General features: G+C 40.4%; 1 protein-coding gene across 2 annotated transcripts; it reads left to right on the top strand.

The window, feature by feature from the left end:
* The first annotated feature begins 520 nt into the window (after positions 1-520).
* On the top strand, positions 521-10,904 carry LOC115806475 (myosin-7-like). Of its 2 annotated transcripts, none has more exons than XM_030767189.1 (37): positions 521-721; positions 833-976; positions 1,068-1,224; positions 1,332-1,359; positions 1,457-1,565; positions 1,657-1,749; positions 1,838-1,901; positions 1,983-2,081; positions 2,194-2,297; positions 2,412-2,550; positions 2,698-2,816; positions 2,916-3,065; positions 3,175-3,345; positions 3,654-3,963; positions 4,101-4,177; positions 4,413-4,618; positions 4,731-4,854; positions 4,936-5,072; positions 5,160-5,415; positions 5,498-5,740; positions 5,825-6,001; positions 6,097-6,242; positions 6,318-6,408; positions 6,497-6,886; positions 6,997-7,123; positions 7,200-7,318; positions 7,441-7,637; positions 7,772-7,955; positions 8,044-8,209; positions 8,329-8,453; positions 8,606-8,914; positions 9,011-9,214; positions 9,368-9,664; positions 9,810-9,914; positions 10,195-10,290; positions 10,415-10,549; positions 10,884-10,904. In XM_030767189.1, exons 1-37 carry the CDS (start codon positions 521-523, stop codon positions 10,902-10,904), a joined length of 5,820 nt encoding a protein of 1,939 aa, XP_030623049.1. The 2 variants fall into 2 exon arrangements, with proteins under 2 accessions (XP_030623049.1, XP_030623048.1); XM_030767188.1 differs by having other exon boundaries at positions 4,095-4,177.
* The last annotated feature ends 308 nt before the right edge of the window (positions 10,905-11,212 follow it).

Raw genomic sequence — 11,212 nt, 5'->3', positions numbered from 1 at the left:
AATCACATATTTGCGGACCTAAAAACCACTGATTAAACAAACGCAGCAGAACAGTCAGTTCTGTGTTGCACTTTAATTACAAGACCATAGAGAGGTTTAAACAATGAAAAACCTGGGTTCATGCAAAAGCATAGAAAAGAACTGTGGATACTCTTTTTTTGAGTAAAGTTTTTACTCATTTCTGTTTTAGTCTCTAACACCAGTCTTGCAACAGAAGTAACACCACAGTGCAGCAGAAGGTTGACCAGCACCCGGTAAGACAGATTTTTAACTTTTGTTTCCTTAAGTAGTCATAAGTTATTAACATATTCTATAATTCCATAGGACCGTAAGTGTATGTATATTTTTACAAGATGCAGAGCAGTGGTTTGATTCTGAAATTTGATTCTTGACAAATCTCTTTGCGTATATGTGAATGTGTCAAAGAGAGAGAATTCTCTTATAAGTTTATATTTTATAATTAACATTTAATGTTTAACATTAGCATTTAAATACATATGTTTACAACACAGAATTCAAGATGGGTGATGCACTCATGGCAGAGTTTGGAGCTGCTGCTCCTTACCTGCGAAAATCAGAACAGGAGCGCCTGGAAGCCCAGACTCGCCCCTTTGACATGAAAAAGGAATGCTTTGTGCCAGACCCTGAGGTTGAGTATGTGAAGGCCTCCATTGTCAGCAGAGATGGTGACAAAGTCACTGTGGAAACTGAGTATGGCAAGGTAGAGATTTCAGACTAAAACATTTAGTGTACTATTATGTTACAACTTTTGAACTACTTTTTTATCTTTTAATTTGCAGCAGCATTTTGCTAATACTGTTTTATTCAACAGACAGTAACGCTGAAGGAGGATGATGTGCACCCACAAAACCCACCAAAGTTCGATAAAATCGAGGACATGGCGATGTTCACCTTCCTGCACGAGCCTGCTGTGCTGTTTAACCTCAAAGAGCGTTATGCAGCCTGGATGATCTATGTATGTTCACAATCTCTGTCTTTGACTTGCTATAATCATATAGCACACTCACACACACAACCAAACCAACTATGGGTCTTTCCTCCTGCAGACCTACTCTGGGTTGTTCTGTGTGACCGTCAACCCCTACAAGTGGCTGCCAGTGTATAACCAAGAAGTTGTCGTTGCCTACAGAGGCAAGAAGAGGACTGAAGCTCCTCCTCACATCTTCTCCATCTCTGACAATGCCTATCAGTACATGTTGTCAGGTAACAGTCTAAGCAACCCCAAGCCTGCTATAATAAGCCTGCTTGCATGTTGGATTTACAATATGTGACTGTGCATTCCTTAAACCTTGTATGTTTTAATTACACAGACAGAGAAAACCAGTCTGTTCTCATCACGTAAGTTTATCTTCAGTGTCTACTTCCATTTATATTAAGCCTTTTTTATTGCTGCTAACAATCATAAACAGGCATTTATATGAGTTTTCACTCCTAGTGGAGAATCTGGTGCTGGAAAGACTGTGAACACCAAAAGAGTAATCCAGTACTTCGCCAGCATTGCAGCAGCATCACCTGGAAAAAAGGATGCAGCACAGGAGAAAAAGGTTAGTTAATTAGCTTAATCATAAAAGTTTATGTAAGTCCAGATTTTTTTGTGTCCTGTGTGCCTGACAATCACATTGCTTGTGTTTCCAGGGCACTCTGGAAGATCAAATCATTCAGTGTAACCCTGCTCTCGAGGCTTTCGGTAATGCCAAGACCATCAGAAATGACAACTCATCTCGATTTGTAAGTTTACTTGGTATTCGATAAAGGACAAGAGGTTGGAAATTTTCATGAGGAGTTGCAATTTTTTTTCCTTTTTTGACATTGTCAGGGTAAATTCATCCGAATTCACTTTGGTGTCAGTGGAAAGCTGTCTTCAGCTGACATAGAGACTTGTAAGTACTTCATCTGTTTATTATCACTTTGGATAACATGTAATTGTGGAAAAATTGAATATATCCTTCTATTTTAACCAGACCTCCTGGAGAAATCTCGTGTCACTTACCAGCTCAAGGCTGAGAGAGACTATCACATCTTCTACCAGATCCTGTCTCAGAAAAAACCAGAGCTGCTGGGTAGGTTTTTCAGAGAACTGTCTAAAAATGTTCCTCTTTGTCTCTTTACTGGAATGAAACCCTTTTGCATGTTATATCCAAAGACTTATCTGTGATGCTCAATTCTCCACAGAGATGCTGCTGATCACCAACAACCCCTTTGACTACAGTTACATCTCCCAGGGAGAGACCACTGTAGCATCCATTGATGATGCTGAGGAATTAGTGGCCACTGATGTGAGTAACTTACACATTGTTCTAAAAGGCAGTCAACACTCAGTGCCAAAATTTTAAAAATGGAATTCTTGACCATCAAGGAAAGAACACAAGCACCCATCTTTTTATGTATAGGAAGCTTTTGATGTGCTGGGATTCACACAAGATGAGAAAAACGGCATCTACAAGCTGACTGGTGCCATCATGCATTTTGGCAATATGAAATTTAAGCAGAAGCAGAGAGAAGAGCAGGCAGAGGCTGATGGTACTGAGGGTGAGTGATGTTTCAAGTTCTGAGAAGCCATTTGAATTCTTACTGCAAAGTTGTACTTTTTTTTTTCTTCTAGATGGTGACTGATTAATTTGTAGTCTCATACATAACACGTCTTTTCATCTACGAGTTTTCTTTGTTTTCACTTAGATGCTGACAAAGTCGCATACCTCATGGGTCTAAACTCTGCTGACCTCATCAAGGGTCTTTGTCACCCAAGGGTCAAAGTGGGCAATGAGTGGGTCACCAAAGGACAGAATGTCCAGCAGGTGAAAAAATCTTGCTTTTGTGATTCAAGATTATGGTGATGTGATTCAGATTATATGACATTATTCACTTTATTATTTGATTGCATAATCTGTTTGTAGGTATACTACTCTATTGGTGCTCTGGCTAAGTCAGTATATGAGAAGATGTTCCTCTGGATGGTTGTGAGAATCAACCAATCTCTGGACACCAAACAGCCTCGCCAGTACTTCATTGGTGTGCTGGACATTGCTGGTTTTGAAATTTTTGATGTAAGTTATTAACCATAAGAAAAGCACCAAACAATCTCAAATATACTGAACTACAAAACCTTGAATGAAGGTCTAAAAACACTTCATTCATAAATTTTTCCTGATTTAGTTCAACACCTTTGAGCAACTCTGCATCAACTTCACTAATGAGAAGTTGCAGCAGTTCTTCAACCACCACATGTTTGTGCTGGAGCAAGAGGAGTACAAGAAGGAAGGAATTGACTGGGAGTTCATTGACTTTGGTATGGACCTGCAGGCTTGCATTGAGCTTATCGAGAAGGTGAGTATTTAAAATGAGAGATTCAAACTGTGCAGTATTTGTATAAAATTAAGTAAAATTTATAAAATGCCTATGTCTAGGGACTTTCTCAAGTGTGATTAATTTAAATTTGCCTTGTGCAGGTTAAATTAGAGATAATCATCTGCAACTAAACCCATGTTAACATATAATTGCATGTAATCTTAAGAGAGTCTCTGTCTAGAGAGAGTTTCACCACTTGTAAGTCGCATTGGATTAAAGTGTCTGCTAAATAAATGTATCTAAAATGTTGGCTTCTGTATTTATTTTTTCTTTATTACTCTCTGTAGCCCATGGGTATCATGTCCATCCTTGAAGAGGAGTGCATGTTTCCCAAGGCCAGTGATTCCACATTCAAAGCCAAGCTTTATGACAACCATCTGGGCAAGAATCCAAACTTCCAGAAGCCCAGGATTGTGAAAGGAAAACCAGAGGCCCATTTCTCTTTGGTTCATTATGCTGGCACTGTTGACTACAACATCAGTAACTGGTTGGTGAAGAACAAGGACCCCCTCAATGAGACTGTGGTCGGACTCTTCCAGAAATCTACACTTAAGCTGTTGTCATTCTTGTTTGCCGGTTATGCTGGAGCCGAGTCCGGTACATTTACAATTTGAATTGCACATTACAACGTTTTTCCACAGTCAGACTCTGTTTATTGTAGATGTGATGTGGATAACCAGTTGCTCAGTATTTTGTGATTTATTGTTTTGTGTGTTTGCACCACTCAGCTCAAGATTCTGGCAAAGGAGGTGGAAAAGGTGGTGGAAAGAAGAAGGGTTCTTCCTTCCAGACAGTATCAGCACTTCATAGGGTGAGGTTTTTGTGTTTTTTATTACTGAGGCCATGCAGATTTTTTATGTATCACTAGAACTACTTTAGTCTTATTCTATGGGTCCCATGAATATTCAGAGGTGTTTCCAATGATGATTAGTGCAAATATTATTTAAGGTTCAATTACATAACATTTGCCTGATATTCATTTGCAAAACAGGAGACAAGAAATTCTCAATGGAGCACTTTTATGCTTTTATGCTTCCCATCAACAGGAGAATCTGAACAAGCTGATGACAAATTTGAAGTCAACACACCCACACTTTGTGCGCTGCTTGATCCCCAATGAGACAAAGACTCCTGGTGTGATGGAGAATCCTCTCGTCATGCACCAGCTGCGCTGTAATGGTGTACTGGAAGGCATCAGGATCTGCAGAAAGGGATTCCCCAACAGGATTCTGTATGGTGACTTCAAGCAGAGGTGAGCATAATTATGTAGTATTTGAGATTATGAAATATAGAGATTGAACCACAATATGATGCCATCATGAAGCAGCATTCAGGTATTTTCTTTAATTGTCCCTCCTTTTCAGATATCGCATTCTGAATCCATCTGCTATCCCTGAGGGGCAGTTCATTGACAACAAGAAGGCTGCAGAGAAGCTGCTGGGCTCTCTGGACATCGACCACAACCAATACAAGTTGGGGCACACTAAAGTAAGTGCTTCTGATGATTGATAGCAATTAGGAAAGCATACTGTATTAGAGTTATATATAGCTGCACTGTGCTTCTGTTAGGTGTTCTTCAAGGCTGGTCTTCTGGGAACCCTTGAGGAGATGCGGGATGACCGCCTTGCCCTCATCATCACTGGAATCCAGGCCATTGCACGTGGTCAACTTGCCAGAATTGAATTCCAGAAAATTGTGGAGCGCAGGTAAATGTGTCAAATTATGTAATTTATGCTGACACCAAGCTGGCATTAGAGATATTAGATGAAGGGTTGGTTTGTGTTAATTTGCAGGGATTCCTTGCTTGTGATCCAGTGGAATGTCCGTGCTTTCATGGGTGTCAAGAACTGGCCTTGGATGAAGCTTTACTTCAAGATCAAACCTCTCTTGAAGACAGCTGAGACTGAGAAGGAGATGGCTAATATGAAAGAGGAATTCTTGAAACTGAAGGAGGCATATGAGAAATCTGAGGCTCGCAAGAAGGAGCTAGAGGAGAAGATGGTTACCCTTCTCCAAGAGAAGAATGACCTTCAGCTTCAAGTGCAATCTGTGAGTTAATGAAATAGACTATGAAATTATATTACAAGTCTATAATTAAATAGTTTGATATGTCACTTTTCTCTGTCTAAAGGAGCAAGATAATCTCTCAGATGCTGAAGAACGTTGTGAGGGTTTGATAAAGAGCAAGATCCAGCTTGAGGCCAAAGTCAAAGAGCTGACCGAGCGACTGGAGGATGAGGAGGAGATGAACGCAGAATTGGTTGCTAAGAAGAGGAAGCTGGAGGATGAATGCTCCGAGCTCAAAAAGGACATTGATGATCTGGAGCTAACTCTGGCCAAAGTGGAGAAGGAGAAACATGCCACTGAGAACAAGGTTAACCATTACCATTATCACTGACATGTTAAAATATTCTACTATTTTATTGATATTTGACATTCATTGCTTGTTTCATCAAAGGTTAAAAACCTGACTGAAGAGATGGCAGCTTTGGATGAGATCATTGCCAAGCTCACAAAGGAGAAGAAAGCTCTCCAGGAGGCCCATCAGCAAACTCTGGATGACCTCCAGAGTGAGGAGGACAAAGTCAACACATTGACCAAGGCCAAAGCCAAACTGGAGCAGCAAGTTGATGATGTTAGTGTCTAGAGAACTATCCTAATTAATAGGAACAATCCATTAAGAATAAATACATAGATTCTTGAAGTATTCTAAATTTTTCTTTCAATCAGCTTGAGGGGTCCCTTGAGCAAGAGAAGAAGGTGCGTATGGATCTTGAAAGAGCCAAGAGAAAGCTGGAGGGTGACTTAAAACTTACCCAAGAGAGTCTTATGGATTTAGAGAATGACAAACAGCAGCTGGAAGAGAGACTGAAAAAGTAAGCTGACAACTTCATGTTTTGTATAAAAGTTCATAGTAAAAAATTTTTCTAAAACAATGATCTTACCCACAGGAAAGACTTTGAAATCAGTCAGCTTAACAGTAAAATTGAGGATGAACAAGCTTTGGGAGCCCAACTCCAAAAGAAGCTTAAAGAACTTCAGGTAATTTTAAATGCAATTCCACACTTCAATAACATTCAGTGTTGGTAGTAACACAAACCCTAAAATGGTTATCCTGCCCTACATCTAGGCCCGTATTGAGGAGCTGGAGGAAGAGCTAGAGGCTGAGAGAGCCGCCCGTGCCAAAGTGGAGAAACAGAGAGCAGATTTGGCCAGAGAACTGGAGGAAATCAGTGAGAGGCTGGAGGAAGCTGGCGGTGCCACCGCTGCCCAGATTGAGATGAATAAGAAGAGGGAGGCCGAATTCCAGAAACTTCGCAGAGACCTTGAAGAGGCCACTCTGCAGCATGAGGCCACTGCTGCTACACTGAGGAAAAAACATGCTGACAGTGTGGCTGACCTGGGAGAGCAGATTGACAATCTCCAGAGAGTCAAGCAGAAGCTTGAGAAGGAAAAGAGTGAACTGAGATTGGAGTTGGACGATGTGGTCTCCAATATGGAGCAGATTGTTAAATCCAAGGTTGGTGAAATTGGTGATCGTAGGCATTTTTGTAACTATTAACTATTAAACTATTAACTATTTTTTAACATTAAAGTAAGCAATTTGAACGGTAATTTCTAATCTTTCAGACAAACTTGGAAAAAATATGCAGGACCCTTGAGGATCAGATGAGTGAGTACAGAACTAAAGCTGAAGAAGGACAGCGCACAATCAATGATTTCACCATGCAGAAGGCCAAGCTTCAGACAGAAAATGGTAAAGAAATAATACAATTTTAAATCCTTCATTTGATGAAAAGATTAACTTTAAGATTAACTTTAAAATGTTCTAGGGGAGCTTGCAAGGCAACTGGAGGAGAAGGATTCTTTGGTTTCTCAACTGACCAGAGGAAAACAATCCTACACGCAACAGATAGAAGATCTTAAAAGACAACTTGAGGAAGAAGTCAAGGTATTTTAAAGATTTTGAACTTTTTCTATTCTTAGCACCAAATTTTCTTTTTACATTTTCTTTTGTCAAAGTCTGAATTACATGTCTGTTAAAATCATTAACATGTGAAACATTGATTCTAGGCCAAGAATGCACTAGCCCATGCAGTGCAATCTGCTCGTCATGACTCTGACCTTCTGAGAGAACAGTTTGAGGAAGAACAGGAGGCTAAGGCTGAGCTACAGCGTAGTCTGTCTAAGGCCAACACTGAGGTGGCTCAGTGGAGAACCAAGTATGAAACTGATGCCATCCAGAGGACTGAGGAGCTAGAGGATGCAAAGTAAGTAGATATGCACTTAAGCTTCAATTAAGTATCATTCAAACAAATCAACTTCTTAGATGCTCTGCAGGCTTAAGGTATTATAGCTCAAACTGTTTGCACTTAATGGAAGCTGTTCTTGTACCCACATTTAGAAAGAAGCTGGCTCAGCGTCTGCAAGAAGCAGAGGAAGCTGTGGAGGCAGTTAATGCCAAATGCTCCTCCCTGGAGAAAACTAAACACAGGCTACAGAATGAGATTGAGGATCTTATGGTGGACGTGGAGAGATCCAATGCTGCAGCCACTGCACTGGACAAGAAGCAAAGAAACTTTGATAAGGTGTGAAATGAATACATCAAAGCTCAGAGCTTTTCTTGCCTACATATTTAGTATGATATGGTTCTAAATCAGTTTCTCGGCCCAAAAGGTCCTGGCTGAATGGAAACAGAAATATGAGGAATCCCAGACTGAGCTGGAGAGTTCCCAGAAAGAGGCCAGATCACTCAGCACTGAGCTCTTCAAACTGAAGAACTCCTATGAGGAGTCTCTCGATCACCTAGAGACCATGAAAAGGGAAAACAAGAACCTCCAAGGTTAATGTCCTCTCTTTGTTTTTGGAATCTAAAATATTTAAATTTTTCAAGTAAACAATGTTTAAGACCATGTTCAAGTAAACAGTGCACTATTCTCTATTACTTTTATATTTTGTTAGAGGAAATTGCTGACCTCACTGAGCAACTTGGTGAGAGTGGAAAGAGTATCCATGAGTTGGAGAAAGTCCGTAAACAACTGGAACAAGAGAAAGCTGAAATTCAAGCTGCCCTGGAGGAGGCTGAAGTAAAAATTGAACAATTTTCCATATTGGTGTCTCATTTATAATTCACATGGATTGTTCTTGTTGGTGCATGTGGGTTCTTGTTGGTGAAATGTGGGTTTTAGAAATTTTAATTTACTTAATCTTAATCAAAATATTTCTGTCATCCTTTAAGGGATCCCTAGAGCATGAAGAAGGAAAGATCCTGAGAGCTCAGCTAGAGTTCAATCAGGTCAAGGCTGATATTGAGCGTAAATTGGCTGAGAAAGATGAGGAGATGGAGCAGGCCAAGAGGAACCAGCAGAGGGTGGTGGACACCTTGCAGAGCTCCCTGGAGGCAGAGACTCGCAGCAGGAATGAGGCCCTTAGGCTGAAAAAGAAAATGGAGGGAGACCTCAATGAAATGGAGATCCAACTCAGCCAGGCCAACAGGCAAGCAGCAGAGGCCCAAAAGCAGCTTAAGGGTCTTCACGGACATCTGAAGGTACCATGAGCTAAAGTTATGTCAAAATGAATGTACAACTGAATCACTTCATAAAATGACATCTTGCCTTTACACTGTAAAATCTTTCTCTTGTAGGATGCTCAACTGCAGCTTGACGACTCTCTCCGTGGCAATGATGATCTGAAAGAGAACATTGCTATTGTGGAGAGACGCAACAATCTGCTGCAGGCAGAACTGGATGAGCTGAGGTCCCTAGTGGAGCAGACTGAGAGAGGCCGCAAACTGGCTGAGCAGGAGCTGCTGGACGTCAGCGAGAGGGTTCAGCTTCTGCACTCTCAGGTAAAAAAATGAAAAACAACTGTTCTATCACTCTTGTTCTCACTTGCATTTATTTAGGACTGTCTCACCCGCATAACCACATCAGAACCTTTCCATTGCTGAACTCCGAAGAGTTAAAGAGCTCCTTATTTGAAAATTTTCTTCTGTTTGTAGAATACCAGCTTGCTGAACCAAAAGAAGAAGTTGGAGACTGACATAGCCCAGCTTCAGACTGAGGTGGAGGAGGCAGTACAGGAGTGCAGAAATGCTGAGGAAAAAGCCAAGAAGGCCATCACTGATGCTGCCATGATGGCTGAGGAGCTGAAGAAAGAGCAGGACACCAGTGCTCACCTGGAACGTATGAAGAAGAACATGGAGCAGACCATCAAGGACCTGCAGCACCGCCTGGATGAAGCTGAACAAATCGCCATGAAAGGTGGCAAGAAGCAGGTCCAGAAGCTGGAGGCCAGGGTTAGTTCCTTAAAACTATTCACAACAGCTGCTTAGATACTATTACATCTACAAGGCAAGAAATATTGTGATCACTGTTATCATTGCAAAACTGTCACAATCTTCTAAATAGATGGGACTGGCTCATCAATTCGTATTTTAATAGGTGAGAGAGCTGGAAAATGAAGTGGAAGCAGAACAAAGGAAGAGCAGTGATTCTGTGAAAGGAATCCGCAAATATGAGAGACGTATCAAGGAGCTCACCTACCAGGTACCATCTTATTCATTAAATCTTAACTTCAGACTTAGTTAAGATCAGTTGCCAGATATCTCCAGGCATTTGTTTGTTACGTACATTCTATATTGTCATAGTGCCAAGATGAGGGTTTTCGATCTTGTACCACTTTGGCTCTCTGTCATAATTTATTTCTGAACATGGGTTACACTGTTAATATTATGTTACTGGGTAGATCAAACCTTACAACCTCAGAAATAAAAGCTAAAATAAAACTGAATATAAACCGAGTTTCTTCTTTCATTTCTCCTTCCAGACTGAGGAGGACCGTAAGAATCTGTCCCGTCTACAAGATCTCGTAGATAAACTGCAACTGAAGGTCAAGTCCTACAAGAGAACTGCAGAGGAAGCTGTAAGTGAACTGACATTATTTACTTCTTTACTGACATATTAATTGACATACTTAATTCTTTTGGCAAATCATATTTATATAAATATTTTGCTCTTTAAACCATTACATTTGGTTTCTATTATAGGAGGAACAAGCCAACACAAACTTAGGCAAGTTCCGTAAGCTGCAGCATGAACTGGATGAGGCTGAGGAGAGAGCTGATATTGCTGAGTCTCAGGTCAACAAGCTGAGGGCCAAGAGCCGTGATGCAGGCTCCAAGGTGAGTGATGCTCACATCTTCTTTTCATAAAAGAGACCACCTTCTATAAAAAGAAACTAAAATCTGCTGCAGCCTTGCAGTCTGTTCATCTCATTTGCTTCAACCTCAAAAATGAGGGAACTGTTAACACACTATCACATTTTAGTTTAGCACAACTGAGTTAAAAAAATGCTGATCTGACAATAACATTACAGAGAATAAAATATTGCTCCTTCATTACACAGACATCACAGAGCAGTAACACAGCATTTTTGGATTTAATGGATCATGTTTCAGTCACTTATCAACAAATTAATTTTGTCTTGATATTTTTCTCTGTCCAACCCCTCTACAGAAAGGACATGATGAAGAGTGAGGCTCTTGAATTGATCTGTCTGAAAAGACCTTCAAGGTAGTGCTTTAGATTTTTCTTCAACTCCTAAATAAAATGAACTTAATCTGCACATCTGTCTTGTTCACTGCGTGTTCACTGAATAGCTCTCACAGTTTTGACAGAGAGTAGAATTTTATTGTCAGGTGGGTGATCCTTTGTCAAACAAATTACTTATTATCTGATTTGGGTTTTGGGTATTTGGCTGTGAAAGCGTCTCACAACAGGGTAAATACCTAAAGTAATTACCTTCAGAGTTGTACTGTTTGCTTTGTTGAGTAAGCTCAGTTAAT

Source organism: Chanos chanos, chromosome 3, assembly GCF_902362185.1.
Source record: "Chanos chanos chromosome 3, fChaCha1.1, whole genome shotgun sequence".
Lineage (NCBI taxonomy): Eukaryota > Metazoa > Chordata > Actinopteri > Gonorynchiformes > Chanidae > Chanos > Chanos chanos.
The sequence above is the reverse complement of the archived record's forward strand: the minus strand, read 5'-3'. Positions and strand labels throughout refer to the sequence as shown.